The 21,829-nt window shown below is 41.0% G+C and overlaps 1 protein-coding gene across 1 annotated transcript in view; it reads right to left on the bottom strand.

The window, feature by feature from the left end:
* Positions 1 to 21,829, bottom strand: part of LOC144528031 (uncharacterized) — a 54,764-nt gene that overhangs the window by 7,048 nt on the left and 25,887 nt on the right. The window contains exon 2 of the mRNA XM_078266433.1: positions 6,422 to 6,551. Within this exon, the coding sequence (XP_078122559.1) occupies positions 6,422 to 6,551 (130 nt within the window). The remainder of the gene's footprint in view (positions 1 to 6,421; positions 6,552 to 21,829) is intronic.

Genomic DNA, 21,829 nt, shown 5'->3' with positions numbered 1-21,829 from the left:
ACGCAATATGAGGTCTCTATCCGAAGATCTCAGAAACCTCGACAGAATGGTCCTGGGTCTGCCCCCTGCCTGGGGCTGCCGGCCGGCAGTTCTATGTGCATGTTGGATATCACAGCTCCCCTAAAAACTTTATGGCATCTCTTCGTCCTTTGTCCTCGGGAAGGCCCACAAAATGAACATTATTGCGTCGGGATTGATTTTCAAAATCTTCATTTTTTTCCCCCATAGCATTTCCACCTCTATCTTGCTTGCTGTTAGATGATCACATCTTTCCTTCTCAGCTGTCTCAAGACTTTCCATGCGACTCTCAACTGCATCCATTCTGGTGATTACAGTGGAGAGCTTTGACGCCATCGAAACAAAAGAGCGGTAATTTCCTTCAGACTCTCCAGACCGGCAAAAGCTTCTCTATTGCTGCAAATATTTTACCAATGTCTGCCTGCGTCACAGCCTGTTGCACATCTGCACCAGGTGCCGCAGGGGCGCTATCTTGGCCCGTCACAGCCGCAACTCTGCCAGAGTTCATATGCCTTTCAACATCTCCACCGGTTGGCAATTTTCTCTCAATCGTCCAATCCGCTCTAAACAGAGTGGCCTGCTAGTGCCATAGCAGTGTCGGCTGTAGTGGCGTCAAGCCAGGTCTTTGAGATTATCATTGCACAGCAGTTCAAGAATTGGGAGTTGGCGAGTAATAAACTTGGCATGGCAGGTTTAAAGGTGTTATTCCGTAGCTTAGCTCATAGGCCCTGTTCTGTTATCCGTACCTCCGTCGCCTGCATGGTAGTAGTGGTGGGAGGATGGCTATTCCTCGGGGCTCGGGAAAGCGTTGGATCTCTGGAGGAATGTAGTCCTTATAGTATATATAAATTGTCTGCAATCCTGAGCAGTTCCAATCTACTGTATGGATGTTGTGTAAACTCAATCTCAGTAAGAAAACACAATTGCACACCAAACAATTACACCGCTGAAACATGAAAAGTGCTGGGCGGCTGTGTATAGCCACGCCACCATCTTTATATAGTCATAGTTATATAGCCATAGTTATAGCCAAAGCTCCACTGAGAAATGTATTAAGAACGTCATCTAGACTTGCCCTTCTGTGTCTTCTTTGATCCCCAACATGCAGACATTTTGACAATTACAAAATCCTTATCGTGGAGTCACCCGGTCACGTATGAGACCGTTCCTCCACCGCTGGGCCTCTTTCTGCCTCTGCATCTTCCGACAGTGAAATCCTGGTCTGGACCTTGGTTATTCTGGAGCCCTTATTATTAATCGTCTCATTTAACACATCTATGCCGATTCTCACCCTGTCAGATCTTTAGCAAGATTCTCCAGAATAGATCTAATGCTGGTCAGTTCAGATGTAGTACTTTAAGAGAAGATAAGACTCAATCAGAACTTAAACCTCCTCATTTAGCCATCCATCACAGGTGCTCGTGCCACCGAAAGTCCAGTATTATGGAACCTTAACGTACGTATGTCTTTTGATATAATTGAGTCATGATGTTACTCTCAATTTAATTAAGCTGTGAATATTACTATACACAATTGCTTATAGATAAAAAAAAGTGTTTAGATAATTTGATCCCAGTACCGGTGCTGGAAACCCTATTGTCATCGTAAAGATTATTCTTCTTCCATATTTTTATTCTTCCGCCACTAAAAGTGTCACTACAGCCTAAACTGTGCATGGTGGGGCGATGCCCTGCTGGGAACTCGGACACAAAAATTGACACACAAAAAACGAAAAAAAAAAAAACGTGTTTTGCCCTATAAACTCATTCATTCAGGGAATGCGTGGATATAAGGTTTTTAAATGTGCGTAAAAATCTTATATCCACGCATTCCCTGAATGAATTCAGTTGAATCTCTCTCTAGGTCACGCCCATTTCCACCTAGACTTTTATCACAGTAAAATCGCAATTTATCGCAAACCTACTTTTTCAAACTCCTCCTAGGCCCTGGGTCCAATCTGTACGAAACGTGGCACATAGCATCTCAGGAGCGAGCTGACCAAAGGTTATCAAAAGAATGTTTTTACATTAAAAGATGCGCAAATTACGAACAAACAAAATTTTAGCGTTAGATACCAAACACTTTAGCAAGAACTTAAGAACTTTAGCATATCTCATAAACTTGAGATTGTTGTGTGCAGTGTTGGGGTGTAACAGAATACATGTACCGGTGTTACATATTCAGAATACAAATTATGAGTAACTGTATTCCGTTACAGTTACAATTTAAATAGTTGGTATTTAGAATACAGTTACATTGTTGAAATGAATGGATTACATGACGATACTTCTCTGTTTCACGAGTTTATTCACTCTCGCAACTCCATGCATTTCTCAGAAGCCCCAATATGAAAACGAAAAAGTGAGCTATTTGCGTGATCACTGATAGAGGTAGAGATGGAGCCGGAACCGGCACAACAGAGCCAGGGCAGAAATGCGTTTCTATCTTGGAAATTCAAACAGCATTTCACATTAAAGAAAGAGAAGAGAGAACGAAATATAACTGTGCAGTGCAACCTCTGCTTGCCAGCAACCAACTTCATTTCAGCGTCCAAATTCCTCCACCTCCAACCTGAAGAAGCATCTTAAAGTAAGTTATTTTTAGCTAAGGGTAGGCGTCTGCTGTAGTTTTACTGGTCACCTTGCTAGTTGACGTGCAACTTTACATTCTCCTACGTGCTGATTTACTAGACCCAGAGCCGTTGAAAGACTAGCCCCGTTTGACATGTTAGCTAACGTTAGCTAAAATTAGCTCGTGGTAGCTTAGACTGCGGTTAGATTTTTGTAGTATGCAGTTCGGGACTACAAATACAACAATCTATCTGCTTGTTTAGGTACACATTCAGCCAGTTGGAACAGAAGAACACACCAGAATAGGCCTGTTTAGCAAGCTGTATGTGATGGCCGCATTCCTACACTTGAAAATACAAAATGCAATTCAATGTGGAAGTAATCCAAGTATTCAGAATACGTTACTCAGATTGAGTAACGTAACGGAATACATTACAAATTACATTTTTGGGCATGTATTCTGTATTCTGTAACGGAATACGTTTTGAAAGTATCCTTCCCAACACTGGCTGTGTGGCATGCCACTCCACTGTACCAACTTTAGCATGTCGGCCATTAGGGGGTGCCATAATGAAGATAGATGCATTTTGACCTATAACTCAATGCATGTAAATGGGAAATATGCAATTTACTACAGACCTTGCAGCTCACATGTATTCCCTGACGTTTACCTTGCTGTCGTCACAGTTTGGGTTCCGCTATCGCTGACTCGCGCCGGGGAGTCTTGGACCCCGTCATAACTGCTTGCAGTTCTAGTTTATTTTATATCCCAATGGGCTCAGATTTGTGTCTTAGCTGCTTTACAAACATTAAGTAAGGGCTTAGATGTGGTGAGACTTGTGCAACGGTGAGACTGTATGCTAAACCACTGTGGATGTGTAATAGATTTGTTTGCTAGACAAACTGCATCCTTAATGACTTCAGTGTCTAGAGTAGGGAGAAATAATCCATGCTCTTGATAATCATTATGTGTCACATGGTGCAACGAGAGCTGTGAAGTGTTACCCCCAAAAGCATCGGCCCTAGAGGGAACTTCTCCCCTGTGCTTCCCAACCACGGTCTGGAAGCCCGAAACAGGAAAGGCGTAACACTGGCGACCACAAAGGGACCCTCTCACGCAAACGAAACAGCAGTGGTGAGAAAAGAACGGTGAAATAAACCGGAGAGTTAGTCAGAAGGAGCTAATTGTTTACCTGCGTTGCTAGGCTAAGCTAAGATGGCGGCTGCTAACCGTAGCACAGACAATGTCGGCTACTCCACGCACAACCCGTTTGTGACAATAAACAATGGTCATGTGGAAGTGAAAACGGACAGTATGAGTGAAAGAAATACAAATTATGTACATTATAACCTGTTTCTATATGAAAATGAGCCTGTCAGGATGAGTAAAACAAGGCATGAAGCGCCATATGGTCCCGTTACCGAACTTTCAAGAACAAAACCCTTTACTAACTCTGAGGACAGTAATTGCTTTCAGCACATTGTGGCTGACAGACAATGTTTCCCCATGCATAATCACCAACCTCATGCACAACTATTAAACAACATTATGCCTGCTGCTGTGGCAACGCCCCATGCAAACCTGTTTTCCTCGGCCCACCAGGAGAGTTACAGCCACAGCACTACCATGTCATGTTGACCCTTCATGCTCATGTCCTTCTGTTCTTCCACCAAAGATACTAACTATGGTCATTTACTAGAGCTTGGCCATGAACAGAGTGTACAAGTAAAAGGGCTCTTCACGCAAAGGTGAGCAGCCTACATCACATGCAGCCTAGCGTCGCTCTGCACAGTACCATCCTTCGTCTAAGAATGAGGATGACTATGATAATCGAGAGACAGTCCCTACCTTGAGACCTGGTCAGTATGATGGCCCCACTCCCTGGAAAGAGTTCCTGTACAGGTTTGAGAGCTGTGCTAAAGCGAACTACTGGTCCACAAAGACAATGGCTGTCCAGTTAAAGTTATGCCTGGTGGGTGCAGCCGGAGCCATCATCAACAGAAATCCATGGTCCTCCAAGTGGGACTACGCCCGCCTGGTGGAGGAGATGGAAACTGCCTACAGTAAGGTGACCAGATTTCTGAGACAAAATCCGGGGACATTTTCAGCTCAGAAGCGTAAATACCTCCAAAACAGGTAATGTTTTTATCTTTGTAAAACTTAAAACAGGGACACTGCCCCAGGGGCGTCACTAGACCTAGAGCTGCACTGGGGCACAAGCTCCCCAGGGGGGTCCATGGGCATGCTCCCCTGTAAGAAAATGTTGTTTATTTTAACGTTTAAATGCATCAATCTGGTGCACTTTGAAAAGAAATTCAGAGGTTAGACTTGATTATTCTTAGCTATGGATGGAAATATTTGTGCTGTAGCCTGAACTATTTTGCACTTCAGAATTTTAACCATGCGGAATAGTTTTTTCTTCATATTTATGCATTAATGTCACTAGGAAGCATACCAGTAGAAATATATATTCATATTTGTAAGTGGGATATATATAACTAAGTGCTATTATCTGGGATCGGGCAATATAATATATTATGGTGGGATACACCATAATGGTTGTTTCTGCAACAGCTGTTTCTGCAACAGCTCATTGAGTATCGGATACAATTAAAATTATTGAGTAAATATTTTCCTTTGACATTGGTCCAGTATTAAACGAGATCACTGCAGTCTGCAGCGGCGAAACAAGCTACAATGTAGGTTAATAGGACAATTGTCCAGCTTGTATTAACGTTCATAAAAGTGCTCGTTTTGCCACTGACAGGCTCAGATTAATATTCTAAGTGTCTGGCAACATTATGGAAAGGATTTCTAAGTAGGTCGACCTTTCTGTTAAAGAGTAAGATCCTTTTTTAAAACATAAAAAGTCAGCAAAATTGCGTTCGCTAAACCCACCAGACTCCATATAAATAAACAGTAATTTTAGCATCGTAAAATATGGGCATTCTAGAAGATCTCTGAGCTCTGAGCAGCGCTTGCTCTGGCTGTCTTGAGCCTGCGTGTGTAGGGTGCACGACTATACGTTTGGTCAATGTTTTCTTTCTTTCATTCCAATTTCGGGTCTGTCAGTCACAGTGAAAACCGGGGACAATTCCGGGGACAGCTCCAGCTGGGGACAGGTCACCGAAACCGGGGACTGTCCCCGGAAACTGGGGACGTATGGTCACCCTAGCTTAGAGCCCTTCTTCAGAGCATGCAGCTGCGCTGGCCTTTGAACCGAGACTGTCCGTAAACCGGGGAGGCTCTCCATGTTTTGAGGCATGACATTTATGAAAGAGTGTCAGTAGCTTACAGTGACAGGACTGTTGCTAAACAAGATACAAAGTGAGTTGAAGTTTTCACTACTGCTGTGGGGGATGCAGTAATTGTGCAAAAACATTTAGAACAGCACCCCCACACACTAGCCCAAGCCCATGACATTGCCCATCGCCAGGTGAGCTGCATCATATGTCACCAGTCTCATGCACTCAGGTGTCCATGGTATGGTTGATCACAGGCCCCGTGCTGCTGTGGTCAGAGAGGGAGCCCAAGAGGAGATATTAAAGACTGATACAGCATCCACAGCAGTCAGCTGGAAACCTGAGTCTTCCAGTCCCAGTCCCACACTTTATAAAGGGAGAGGCCATAAAGACATTAAATGGGAACATATTTGTTGTCATAACTGTTCAGGCCTCAGTTACATGAAGAGAAATTGCAAAAAAGAAAAACAAGATGAAGATATGCACAGAATTGAGATATAACAGTATTGAAACCTTTTATGTTGTAAAATAAGTTTACATGGTGTCCACCTGAGTTTTTTGTTTGGGAGAAGCAGAGTTGATTATTTTACCTGAAATGAGTTGGCTGTCCTTTAGATCTGTAGGGGAATCTGTTGATTGGACCTCAGTGTTCGCCTTGAGCTCTGCCACCTGCTGTTCTAAAGATGCCTTTATACCCCAGGGAGTACACTGGAGACTGCACTGAAACACACACACACACACACAAACACAAACACAAGCGCACACACACACACACACACACACACACACACACACACACACAGAGTCAGTCAAAAGAGGGGTACTTAGATGGGAATACTCTCAAAAGCATGATCATAACAGCTTTCATGCACACAAAAGAGGAACACGTTCGTGTTCTGAGGACCCTGAATTTTCTACATTCATTCCAGTGCTCCATGCTTCAACACTTCACCTCACACTCTGTTCAGTCGTATTACACCATTAGTTATCTGCTATGTAGTTGTGGATACACAAAATCCATCTACCATGTTCACTTCCATGAAAGCAGGGAAAGCTGGTCCTTGTGCACAATTACATTTTTGCTGCTGCTAATTATAATGACTGTTGTTATTACAGCCTACTCATCATTAGGGCCGGGTATCATTTTGGTTTTTTAAAATACCGGTAAAAGCTTAAAGAGCCCCTGTTATGCTCCTTTTCAGTGTCATATTTGTACTATTGGGGTCTCCTAGAATACGTTTACATGCTTTGATATTCAAAAAACAGCATTTTTTTCATACTGCCAATGGCTGCAGCTTCTCTGTCTGAAACAGTCTGTATGAGCTCTTGGCCCACCTTCCTGATAAAGTCCAGTCTGCTCTGATTGGTCAGCTGGCCACTCATGATTAATTCCAGTCATATCCATATTAAATAAAAAACTTGGGGGTAAAAGAAGGTAGTGTGCCAGTGTTTGTGGTACTAGGACTCAGGCAGGGGGCAGAGTCTATAAAAGGGCTGGAGAGACTAATACACACCTGAGAGAGCAGGTGAGGCCAGCCTTTGTTTTGATTTGGTAGGCCCTTTTGTAATATAAAATGTGCCTAAAAGCATGCTTTTATTGGACATTGAAGTGTTTTGGTAGTGTTTAATGATACATCCTGTTGATTTGTTAAAGGGGAACTATTATGTAGTATTTTCAGGTTCATGCTTGTATTTAGTTTTTGTATTAGGACATGTTTAGGGCATGATTACGTGCTTTAATGTTCAAAAAACATTACTGTAGGAGCGCCTGTCTCTTTAAGCCCCCCTCCCGAAAAAACCCAGTGTGCTTCCTGTGTTTCCTGGAATCTCCACTCCGCTCCGCATCCTCTGCTGTTGTTTCACTAGTTGAAGCCAAGCCCCCAGGAAGAGCGCCATGTCTAAAAGCCACCATGAGCTTAGCGGATAACGTTGGTACTGCACCCCATGGCCCAGAAAGACTTTTCATATAGACTTTGCATGGCGAAAGAAACGTCTATATTTCAGCGGCTCATTTGTTTCGGGGTATATAAACTTACCAGCCCGAACAATTAAAGGGTCCTTGTTTAAAACGTCACATTTTTAACATTCACTAGTAGCGAATCCAGAATTATTAAATTAGGCATGATGAATGTGCATAATGGACACGAGTAGAGCCGCAGGACTGCGCCCGCCCGCTCACATGACAAGGTCATGTAGCTAGCTGTAATAATGGATATAGCTAATGGTTGTAATTCACCATGTGTTCTATTACGTCCATGGTATTATCTTATGAAGTTATGATACATCCGAGAGATGTATGTATGCTGCAAAGCCTGTTAGCTACGTATATGTAACGTCATTAGCATTTCCCAAACTGGCGGGCTATCGGCTAGCTAGCTAGCTAGTTGCTAACATCAGGGGTAGCTAGCATGGCTGTATTAAGATCTATAGCTACATAGCTAGCTATATGCCTACATAACATTACTACAGACATAGTGATTACATCGCCTTGGTTCTTTCTTATGATACATCCAAGGGCTGTATGCTGTAAAGCTTGTAACGTGGATGAGAGCTGAAGCCATGGATGTGCTTTGTTCACGAAACTGCAGGCTAACTGCTAGCACTAGTTATTAGCTAGCTAGCTAGCTAGCTAGTAGCACGACATAATTATTAAATCTCCTTGGCTGTCTAGCTAAATACATCTATCGTTTATTTAGCTAAGCATTTAAACGATCGGGAACAACGAAAACACAATGTTTAACGTTAGTGAATATTTTAGACGAAAAACGGCGAGTTCATGAGTTCGCCACTTGTAAGAGACACGAGAGATAAGCTCATAAACGAGCATGTTGCTACCGGTTGCTAAGACAACACAAACAAATTGTTGCTAGTGCGCGTGTCCATTGTGACGTCATGGGCCAACAATGCGGAAGATCTGAGCTCCGTGTTTGCTTTATGCGCTTTTGAGCACTCTCATTGGAATGTACGGGGCTTCCCGCCGAACACTGTATCCAGTTCTCTTAATACATCCATGGTTGAAGGTGGAGCTACTGCAACATAGTATATAGCAGGACTTTGTACCATTACAAATCACCAATAAAGGCTTCTAAACCAAATACTTCACAACCGGACATGTCCCAGCAGTAATGTGAGGAGAAATGACCAGCATTGACCACCAAGATTACAGCCATCTGGCATTAGCATGCAGCTACTTAATATTTAGCACTAGGCTAACGTTAGATTGTAACAGCTGTCAGAGTTAGCTTAGCTGGGAGCTTCATGGAGACAGCTAAAGTTAATGTTAGCGGCTCTACAGCTGTCAGAGTTAGCTTCTACTTCATATATTACCTTCTTACAGCTGTATTCTCAGTAATGTGACAATCTTCAATTAACAGGTTGCTTATAAATCACTAAAATAGTAGTGGCAGCACCATTTGGCTTAGGTATCAATGGCGTTAGTGTCGTGGCTAACACTATTGTTACTTAGTTTATGACAAATTGTTTCGCCTGTGCTTTCTAACAAACTTGTCATTGTGCTAACCGAGCACCGTTAGCCTTTACAACAGAGCCGCTTCACTACACTTGTTGGATAATGTTTCATTACAGAGTTCTCTGTTGATTTGTGTTTGTCGCTGTGTGCGTGGTGGAAAATAATGTAAATAGCAGCACTTTCTACAGTCAAAAATCACAGATAAAGGCTTTTAAACCAAATTCTACATAACCGGAAATGTTTAGGAGTAATGTGACTTAGAATTGGGGAGAATTTAACAACACTGGCAACCAAGACAACATCTTTTACTGCCGTTAGCATGTAGCTTCACGCAACAATGTTAACAATGCAGTAGCTCTTTCCAGTCCTGCCTACCTGGAGCAGATGACCAATCATAGTAGTTGTAGTAGTAGTTGAAAATCTGAACGTTTTTAATCAAGGGGATTTCTCTGAAATAAGTTTACCTCGTTATTTTACAATCGCTTACATCCTTTTGTCCAATCCGTAGTCACATTTTCAAAACTTTAAACACAATTAGCCCGACATCAGTCTGTTCAGGCCATACCATTAACACAATTCATGTTGTTTCCACAAAGTAAGCAGTCAATAACCCATTTCTAAAATGTTAATGTTCAAGCTTGCCCAATACCAAAATTATGGCTCTTTCTTGTGTTATTTACACATCAGAATTGAAGACATAATGTTCAAAACATTAATATTTTGAAAGGAATAGTGAGCGGGTCAAGGAACTCAGGCACCAATACATCCAGGTACAGTATGTTGTCTATCATCAGATATGACAGAAGCCAATAAAAAAGGTCAGTTCATGCTGAATGTAGATGTTTTAAGTGGGTTTTAGTACCTGTTATATAATATTAACTTTTTTTTTTTTTATGTTGGATTAACTTTTTCATAAATGTAGATTCTAGTCACCTGCATGTCTCTGTATAGGGCAGAGGGACTATTAAGGTATATTGATTTTTACTTTATTGCATATCTTTTACAATTGTTTTGTGAATTTTTTAACGTAATGTAACGTAACTTGTTTTTGATTTGAACTAAGCTACTGATTGGGCCATTTTGTTTGGCTTTTTTTATGTTGGGTTCCTGCTGTGCTAGATGGGGGACTGGCTGGTGGTGGAGCCAACATGCACGTGTGTTTCATGCACATGTGGTTTAAGCTACCTTAGTGTGCTGTGAAAAGGCTATTTGAGTGTGTAAAACGGTTTGACTTGGTGTGTGTTATGTCGTGTCTATCTATAACTTACCAAATTTTTTTTGTTGGTACCCAACTCTACACCTGTCCCTCAGATTTAAACCCACCCTGTTTATTTAGTTTTATTTGTTATTGGGTTTTTGATGGTTCATGTAGAGGCTGTCTTCTCCGGGAACCATCACCTTATCGTGGTGGAGAGGTTTGTGTGTCCCTATGAACCTGAGGGCTGTGTTGTCTGGAGCTTTGTGCTCCTGGTAGGGTCTCCCAAGGCAAAGTGGTCTCAGGTGAGGGGCCAGACAAAGAATGGTTCAAATATCCTATGAAAAATCGAGGAAGGGATGAAGTGACCCTGCCTGGAGGAAGCCCGGGGCCCCCGTCTGGAGCCAGGCTCAGATGGAGGGCTCGTCAGCGAGCGTCTGGTGGCCGGCACAGCCCAAAAAAGCTACGTGGCGGACATCTCTCCATCCCATGGGCCCACCACCTGTGGGAGGAACCGCTGGGGTCGGGTGCGCTGCCACATGGGTGGCAGTGAAGGTCAGGGGCCTCGACGGACCAGACCCGGGCAGCAGAGGCTGGCTCTGGGGACGTGGAATGTCACCTCTCTGTGGGGGAAGGAGCCGGAACTTGTGCGGGAGGTGGAGCGCTACCGGTTAGATCTGGTGGGGCTTACCTCTACGCACAGTCTTGGTTCTGGAACCATACTCCTGGATAGGGGTTGGACTCTTTTCTTCTCCGGAGTTGCCCAGGGTGTGAGGTGCCGGGTGGGTGTGGGGATACTCACAAGCCCCCGGCTGAGCGCCGCTACGAATTTAACCCGGTGGACGAGAGGGTCGCCTCCCTACGCCTGCGGGTTGTGGGGGGGAAAACTCTGACTGTTGTTTGTGCATATGCACCAAACAAGACTTCGGAGTATTCGGCCTTCTTGGAGACCTTGAGTGGAGTCCTGCATGGGGCTCCAGTCGGGGACTCCATAGTTCTGCTGGGGGACTTCAATGCGCACGTGGGTAATGATGGAGACACATGGAGAGGCGTGATTGGGAGGAACGGCCTCCCTGATCTAAACCAGAGTGGTTGTTTGTTGTTGGACTTCTGTGCTAGTCATGGATTGTCTATAACGAACACCATGTTCGAACATAGGGATGCTCATAAGTGTACTTGGTACCAGAGCACCCTAGGCCAAAGGTCAATGATCGATTTTATAATCATTTCATCTGATCTGAGGCCGTATGTTTTGGACACTCTGGTGAAGAGAGGGGCGGAGCTGTCAACCGATCACCATCTGGTGGTGAGTTGGGTCAGGGGGTGGGGGAAGACTCTGGACAGACCTGGTAAGCCCAAACGGGTAGTGCGGGTAAATTGGGAACGTCTGGAGGATGCCCCTGTCCGACAGACTTTCAACTCACACCTCCGGCGGAGCTTTTCGTGCATCCCTGTGGAGGCTGGGGGCATTGAACCCGAGTGGACAATGTTCAAAGTTCAAAGTATATATATATACAGTGGGGAGAACAAGTATTTGATACACTGCCGATTTTGCAGGTTTTCCCACTTACAAAGCATGTAGAGGTCTGTAATTTTATCATAGGGTACACTTCAAATGTGAGAGACGGAATCTAAAACAAAAATCCAGAAAATCACATTGTATGATTTTTAAATAATTAATTTGCATTTTATTGCATGCCATAAGTATTTGATCACCTAACAAGCAGTAAGAATTCCGGCTCTCACAGACCTGTTAGTTTTTCTTTAAGAAGCCCTCCTGTTCTCCACTCATTACCTGTATTAACTGCACCTGTTTGAACTTGTTACCTGTATAAAAGACACCTGTCCACACACTCAATCAAACAGACTCCAACCTCACCACAATGGCCAAGACCAGAGAGCTGTGGAAGGACATCAGGGATAAAATTTTAGACCTACACAAGGCTGGGATGGGCTACAGGACAATAGGCATGCAGCTTGGTGAGAAGGCAACAACTGTTGGCGCAATTATTAGAAAATGGAAGTTCAAGATGACGGTCAATCTCCCTTGGTCTGGGGCTCCATGCAAGATCTCACCTCGTGGGGCATCAATGATCATGAGGAAGGTGAGGGATCAGCCCAGAACTACACGGCAGGACCTGGTCAATGACCTGAAGAGAGCTGGGACCACAGTCTCAAAGAAAATCATTAGTACCACACTACACTGTCATGGATTAAAATCCTGCAGTGCACGCAAGGTCCCCCTGCTCAAGCCAGCGCATGTCCAGGCCCGTCTGAAGTTTGCCAATGACCATCTGGATGATCCAGAGGAGGAATGGGAGAAGGTCATGTGGTCTGATGAGACAAAAATAGAGCTTTTTGGTCTAAACTCCACTCGCCGTGTTTGGAGGAAGAAGAAGGATGAGTACAACCCCAAGAACACCATCCCAACCGTGAAGCATGGAGGTGGAAACATCATTCTTTGGGGATGCTTTTCTGCAAATGGGACAGGACGACTGCACCGTATTGAGGGGAGGATGGATGGGGCCATGTATCGCGAGAATCTGGGCCAACAACCTCCTTCCCTCAGTAAGAGCATTGAAGATAGGTCGTGGCTGGGTCTTCCAGCATGACAATGACGCGAAACACACAGCCAGGGCAACTAAGGAGTGGCTCCGTAAGAAGCATCTCAAGGTCCTGGAGTGGCCTAGCCAGTCTCCAGACCTGAACCCAATAGAAAATCTTTGGAGGGAGCTGAAAGTCCGTATTGCCCAGCGACAGCCCCGAAACCTGAAGGATCTGGAGAAGGTCTGCATGGAGGAGTGGGCCAAAATCCCTGCTGAGGTGTGTACAAACCTGCTCAAGAACTACAGGAAACATATGATCTCTGTAATTGCAAACAATGGTTTCTGTACCAAATATTAAGTCCTGCTTTTCTGATGTATCAAATACTTATGTCATGCAATAAAATGCAAATTAATTACTTAAAAATCATACAATGTGATTTTCTGGATTTTTGTTTTAGATTCCGTCTCTCACAGTTGAAGTGTACCTATGATAAAAATTACAGACTTCTACATGTTTTGTAAGTGGGAAAACCTGCAAAATCGGCAGTGTATCAAATACTTGTTCTCCCCACTGTATATATATGTGCTCCCTGATATGTATAATATATAATAGGCATAAGGACTAGGAAGCTGAGAGTGAAAAACACAGCCCTTTTTTTAGGAGTATGCAGTTATGTTGCATCAAATCCATGCTCATCATACCTCCAAAATCTTCTGCATCTAAGTCAATTCCACCCACGTATCATAAGATGCCTTAAGTTATAGGAATCTAATAAATGTAATAAAGCTGTTTTTGTCTTTTGCAGATTTCACGTAAAGAATAGTAACTGCAAACCGGCAAACATGCCCCCCTGTCCTGAAGATTCAAACTGTTAACTAACTTAGTCTGTGCATCACAAGACTTCAACACATGCCAGCTAGGATTCTGTGTGTATGTATGTGTGTGTTTCAGCAGCTCCTTCTGTGTGCACACACTTGTGCATGCGCACACGTACACAATTCCGTACTATTGACGCCATGAGTTTCAGGGGGTCAGACTCTAAAGCATTGTTCCCAGACAATTACCCCCTGTATAGTAGGGGTGACCCTGAATAGACTTTTCAATAATTTGATCTAAGGAACCTCACTCTACTGCCAATCTCAAAGCTGCATAGTCGCAGGGGCAGAACATGTGCGACTGCAGGGCCAGGTATGGAACCCCCACCTTTTGATTGGTAGACAACTAATTAACCACTAATTATAATAACTCTACACTGAAGTGTTGGTATTGCAGCCTACTCATCATTAGGGTTTTTATTATTTTTACAATACCCGTGCTAAAACGCTACTTTTAAAACTGTGCCGGTGCCTGATAGGAGTGAGCCCGGCTAGTTGAAAATGTGGTGATCAAACAAAGGAGCAGGTGCCAAATGTCTGATTTTTGCATTACAATTTTACAGAATTTCTTTGTTTCTTGAATAAATCATGATATATAGCCGATTGTGGAATACATTTATTGATGAGAACACTCACATAGCACGTAGCACAAGCAAGGAGCTATATGTTTTTAATGTATGAACTCTGATTTCTTTGATGAATTTGGTAATATGTTTTTCTATGAACGGTTTATGATTGCACACAGTTTTCCAATTCCTTTCAGAGAATGTATTTCTTTAACGTGTGCTATCCCAAATGGTTTAATTCAATCTATGAAAAGCTACATAAGTTATGGTGAGTATAATATATTACAGCCTTTACTGATGTTGAATGGAGTTGAACTAACTGATGTAAAGTGTACCAATTAGCTTATTTGCCAAACTTTTCAAAGAAAGAATAAAATTGTACTGAGAGGCAAGTTTTTCTGGACATCTAAAATTGAGAACATAAACTGAAGAAGGGCTTTTACCTTACAAGTACTGTAATTCCAACGAGGCTAAGAGAGCACATTTCAACAAAATATGGACTTTTCCTGTACATTTTGTAAGCAGAATTTAAAAACAATTTCTCCTAACCTATTTTGTGATTGTGAAATATCCTAAAGATTTTGAGTCCTTTTTTGTTACCTACTAACTACTACTACTCTTTTAACATTAGATATATTATCTGTTTCTATGATAATCCATCCAGTAATTGCACTCTTGGATATCAAATTCATTTAATTATTAACTAAACAGAAATGTTTTGAATCACTAGCCAATTGTTCACCTTTTCTCCTAGAACTGAATTCTTTACTCAAGTCACTCAGTTTATTACAACAAAAAGTAATAAGCTTTTGGAGACTACGGAGCTTTTTTAGCCCAAATCCTTTGACTGAATATGAGTTTATTTGTGTAATAAACTATGAAGACTGTCTTGTACGTGGTGTAATCTTAAACATACAGATTTTTATGAATTTGATCAATTTATCTCATATTTATAAGTGCACAGTGAAGGCATGAACTCAAGCACTGACCTGTATAACCAGCTGGTACTACAACACATGTACAAATAATCACAGACAAATGCTCTTTACAATTTTTTACAATCACTTTGGCACTAATTTCAGAACCTTGACGTCATTTTTCAAAAGTCTAGACACAAAACCCACAACCAATGATCAAAATACACAATTTTCAAAACTCTAACACTTTTTTCAATTGTTTGGATACAATACACATAAACCAAAGATCATTTGTTCATTTAACAAAGATCACCTGTTCAATATGACACAACTTAACATCAAAGTACTACTATTGCAAAAAGCAATTCACACATTACATTTCAGATGATTGTCTATTCATTTCATTACAATGATCTAACTATCAATCGATACAACTACTCAAAATGATAAGTAACTGTTGCATTACTCTTAATGCATAGTTGTATGGAAACAGACAAACAATACTCCATGTTTAGATCATGAAAGTTTCAAGATAACGAGATTCATTGTCACCAATTAGTGTGGAGCATGAACCAATTAGAACATGAACTACATTATCTTTGGATGTAATATTTCGTCATCATTCTTTACTGTAATGCACTACTGATTATCAGACACTGTTTCTATGGTCCCATGTACCACCTTTGAGACTATTTACAGTATTGACAGTACTGCACTGTATGCATGCAGGCCCTTGGAATTGCTTGTCCAATTCTGCCAACTGAATGATTGTGATATATACTTTATATATATACTGTATGTATACATATACATATAATTATTTTGCTTTGATTCAAATAAACCTATGTTGTGATCGTACTGTATTGTTTTTCATCAATACATTTCAGGTTTTGTTCAATGATTCCACTGTGTCTGTAATATTCTCTCTACTACTGCAGTACTTTTACAGGGATGTATTTACATCTAGTACCATAATGAAACATGTATCACCTATTTTGTACTACAATATTTAATGATTGTATGAACAATGACCCAGTGAAACTATGGATAGCTTGTGTGTAGCTGATCTAAAGTAAACTAAACTAAATAAATTAGTTTTTTGAACCAATGATTGTGCAAGTGCAAGATTTATTTTTAAAGATATGAATGCACAATGCAATGTTGTGAACATTGGACATCCTGTGTTACAAGTGATGACCGTTTTGAGTTTTGTGTGTAGAGTTTTGAAAAATTACGTAAATTCTGAAATTAGTAGCAAAGTGATTGTAAAAAACTGTAAAGTACTGATCAACAATCAATTATTCTTCAATCACTATACCTCTATTAACTTGTTACAACTACAGCAAAACAAAACAGCAAGCAAACGTGTGTGTATCTGTCTGTGTGTGTCTGTGTGTGTGTATGCGTGTGTGTCTGTGGATGTGTATGTGTGTCTGTGTGTGTCTGTGTGTGTGTATCTGTCTGTGTGTGTCTGTGTGTGTGTATTTGTGTGTGTCTGTGGATGTGTGTGTGTGTGTGTGTTTGTGTGTATCTTTGTCTTTGTGTGTGTATGTGTGTGTGTGTGTGTGTGTGTGTGTGTGTGTATATATCTGTGTGTGTGTGTGTGTGTGTGTGTGTGTGTGTGTGTGTGTGTGTGTGTGTGTGTGTGTGTGTGTGTATGTATGTTTGTGTGTGTGTGTGTGCGTGTGTGTGTGTGTGTGTGTGTGTGTGTGTGTGTATGTGTGTATGTGGGGGACAGGGGGAGGGAAGAGAAGGAGTAGCGGGTTCACGTGGTTGGACTAACCACGCAAGATCCAAGATAAACCACGTGATTTGAGGCTTTTTGCAGTTTTAGTACAAAGACACAAAATGGCTACTCATTGAGCTGAAATTGCACAAACCACAAGACTTCAGTATGTGTTACAGATAAAGGGTACACACCATGCCGGGTGTGGTGTTAAAATGACGGGTAGTGAAGCTCTGTTACACTATCACACGATTAGAGCGGCCAGCAAGGCCAGCTAATCAGTGCATGTGTGTGTGTGTGTGTATTACAAAAATGGGGAGAAAAAAGGGAAGAAAGCACATTTGAGAGAAAGAAAAATACTAGACGTGATAATAACCTATCTCGTTCACTCAGGGCTCTGACCTAACGAGGCGTTATGAATCTATCTGACCAAATTTGCCAAAAAAGATTTTTTTCTTCTGCATTAAACTGAGGACAAATTATAGTTTGGAAACCCCACTAGAAAGCTGTGCCTTGTTTCTATGTACACCAAGATACAACTAATCTGAACACGCAAAAGTAAGCCTTTTTGACACAATTTTTAGTGTCAAGTAAGTGTCGAATCATGTTCTGGCTGACATATTGCAACTCTACATTTAGTTTTCTGTTAAATAGTACAAGTGATAACAATATATAATTATGACTGCAATATGTTCACTTAGACACTGTTGAAATTAACATTATAAATAACTATACAATGCCATTTAAAAAGTTTGATTAAATCAATGGAATGGTCCCTTGGACTGCTGGCCACTACAGCTTTGTTTAAACCAGATGTGAAGGCAACCACTGGGCCAACTACCATTTTTTTCAACCTGGACCCTATTTTCCTATGTTTTTGTGTCTAAGTGACTGATGGGACCAACAATCTTTGAAATTGGTCCAGTTTTAGAATTAATATTTTAAACATAAAAACATCCGCAAAAATAAACAATGATTTTAGCATCGTAAAATACACTTCATTCAAAGTCGACAGAAACAAAATAAAACTATGAAAAGCCGTTTTGGGTCGTCTTTCCACTTTTCCAACCATCACAACTCTAGTTTTGGTTGAAATTAACACATAGTTTACCGATTTACATGTGAAAATATGTTGGCTCTATACACGCTAAAAGTATTGCTTTTTTAAATGGAGTCTGGTGGGTTTAGTGCTGGCGACTTCAGAGCTGTTTCTGGTTAAACAGAAAGGTCTCAAAGAGGTTTTAAAGGTCTATCTCTGTAGGAATCCTTTCCATAATGTTGTCAGACACTTAGAATATGAATCTGAGTCTGTCAGTGGCAAAACAACGTAAATACAAGCTGGACAATTGTCCTATTACCTTACATTGTAGCTTGTTTTGCTGTTGCTCTCTCTTAATTCTGGACCAATGTCAAAGATTGTTGTTCCCATCAGTCACTTAGACACAAAAACATAGGAACATAGGGTCCAGGTTGGGAAAAACAGTAGTTACCCTTTAAGGAGGCAGTTGGCAGCTGTTGTTGTGCTCTATACAGTTAGATTATTAGAACCTTTATTTTTGCAGGGAGGGCTATTGAGAGCAAGCTCTCTTTTCCAATGACACACAAATTACAACACAAATAAAAAGAAATAAAAACAATCTCAAGAAGTACAGTACAAATAAATAATTTGATCATAAAAATAATCTGATCCTAAAACAATACCCAAATTACAATATGTAAAAAGACATTAATGAAGGAAAAATCACAAAATTACAGTACATATAAACAATAAAATCAAATGAGAATCACTGATGTAGTTGAATGAGAGGGCTGTTAAAAACAAGAGCAGTCCCTTACGTAACACATTTTCAAGCATCATCTAGAACGTCCCAATGGAAACGAGTTGCTGAAGCCAGTTCCATCTGTCAGGAGCGTAAAAGTTAAAAGCACTCTTTCCTAATTTACTTTTGATGCATGGCGTGATAAGTCTAATGTGTGTCTGTTGTGTTGTGTTAGTGGATTTTAGCAGCGAAGACAGATACAGGGGAATCCTGCCACATAAAGCCTTGTAAATAAACAGTAAACAATGATACTCTCTCCAGATGTAGAGAGAGGGCCAGCCCACTTTTTTTTTCTTTTCTTTTTTTTAATACTGTGTTTATTGGTTGGTATAGTGGATCTGTGCAATGCAAATGACCATTTTGTTTTCTTTTTCTAAGGTGGAAAAAACAAGAGACAAAAAATTATAATGAAAATCTGAGAAAATAAATCACAAGATGAATATACACATACACATATATATACATACATGTGCATACATTAATAAATAAATTATAATCAATAAAAAAATAAATAATAATAATAATATTAGTTGCTTACCAGTTCAATATGAAAGGATTAATTGATGCGATGTAAAAACAATAAAAAATACACTTATAATGACAATGACTAGGGACTAATAGTCGCATGAGGAGATTTAAAGCTTAGATTCAGCATAGGCTATGAAAGAACGCCATATTTTCTCAAATGTAAAGGCAGCACGTCGCAGTATTAATCTTAATTTCTCCAGTTTCAAGTGCTGCATTACATCTCTTAACCAGACAATATAACAGGGAGGCTGTGGGTTTTTCCAGTTAAGGAGAACCAATCTTCATGCTAATAAGATTATAAAGGCTGCCACCATACCGTTAGCTCCCCTGAAAGGACTTCCATCACCAAAGACACCACATATACCAATCAAAGGATCTGGCTCTATCGTCTTTCCGACAACATCAGATAAAGTCTGGAAAATAGACCTCCAATAAGTGTGTATTTTAGGACAAAGCCAGAATATATGTGTCAACGTGGCGGGAAACTGTTTACATCGATCACAAGTAGCATCTACATTAGGATATATTTTGGCAAGTTTTACTTTTGAATAATGAAGGCGATGTAGAACCTTGAACTGTACAGCCCCCCATGTCTAATGCATATTGACATTGTATGTACTTTCTTCAAAGCGTTTTCCCACTGATCCTCTGGTATTACCAGACCCAAGTCATTCTCCCATGCAGATTTAAGAAGGACTAGAGAGGTTTTCTGCAATCCTGACAAATAATTATACACAAAGGATATTGCTGCTTTAGCTGAAGGATCAAAAGTGAACAGAGATTCCATAGGGGTAACGTTAGGTAGTGTGGGGAAGCATGATGTATTGGATTTTAATAAAATTCCGTATTTGGAGGAATCTGAAGAATTGATTTTGTGGCAGACTAAATTTAATGCGCAATTGTTCAAAGGAAGGGAATATTCCATCAATGAAAATATCTTTCATTGATTTAATACCTTTGCGCTTCCACAGATCAAATGAGGCATCAACCATAGAAGGAGGGAAAAAATGGTTGGAGGATAGAGATGCGAGAAGCGAACAACCCTGCCATCCAAATTGCTGCCTTATTTTGGACCATATTTTAAGGGATTGCTTAACTATTGGATTATCCTTTGTGAAATTTAAAGGCAACTGTAATGAGGAGAAAGCAAGTGCGGTCAGGGAAGTAGGGCAGAAGACCCAGAAGGCCAAGGCTTGAATATTGCATGCCCAATAATAAAACTGAAAGTGAGGTAGTCCCATACCTCCGTTGTGCCTCGTTGTGTTGTAAAATATTCTTCATCATTCAGATGAAGTGAGTAATTACTTTATCTAGGTTTGTAAAAAAAGATTTTTTTATAAAAACTGTGATACATTGAAATGAAAACATAAATTTGGGAAGCGTGTGAATTTTGAGTATGTTGATTCTGCCAGCTAATGAAATGGGAAGCTGGGACCATCTATCACAGTCAGCCATGGTGCGCTCAAGGAGGGGCTTAAAATTCAATTTGAATAAGTCAGACACGTTCCTTGCAAGAGTCACACCCAAGTATTTAAAAGAGCTTGATACAACTCTAAACAAGAGGTGTGAGTATGAGAGGCTCAGGGCCTCCGTATTAATAGGGAATAGCTCGCTCTTTGACAAATTTATTTTATAGCCCGGCACTTCACCATATTCCTCCAGGACAGACATAATATTAGGTATTGATTTTAGTGGATTTGTTACAAACAACAATAAATCATCAGCATACAAAGAGACTTTGTGTACCCCCTCCCCCCTATGGACCCTGTCATAGCCTTTCAAAGATCGTAAGGCAATAGCGAAGGCCCTGCCTCGTCCCCCGTTGTAACGGAAAATACATTGATCTGAGGGAATTGGTTTGGACCGACGCAAGTGGGGAGAAGTATAATAATTTAGTCCATGAAATAAATTTTTCACCAAATCCAAATCTCTGGAGAGCAGAGAAAAGAAAGTCCCACTCGACCCGATCAAAAGCCTTTTCGCCGTCTAGCAGGAGGAGGACTTCTGGAGAATGCGGGAACTTGTTCAAGGAATATATTATATTATAAAGTCTACCAAGATTAGAAAACAAAAACCTGTTTTTTATGAAGCCGGTTTGATCCGGTGAGATGACTATAGGAATAACTATTTCAAGGCGAGAAGCAAGTATTTTAGCTAACAATTTTGTATTGACATTTAAAAGACTGATTGGCCTGTAAGAACCTGGGTCGAGCGGGTCCTTTCCCCCTTTCAACAGGATGGAAATAGTGGCCTGATAAAAAGTAGGGGGGAGGGTGTTACACTCATAAGCTTCATTAAGGGCATCAAGCAATAAGGGTGAAAGCGACTTTGAAAATGTCTTATAGAAATCTGCTG

This window comes from Sander vitreus, chromosome 13 (genome assembly GCF_031162955.1).
Source record: "Sander vitreus isolate 19-12246 chromosome 13, sanVit1, whole genome shotgun sequence".
NCBI classification, from domain to species: Eukaryota; Metazoa; Chordata; class Actinopteri; order Perciformes; family Percidae; genus Sander; species Sander vitreus.
Note: the sequence above shows the minus strand (reverse complement) of the source record. Positions and strands in the feature narration are given on the sequence as shown.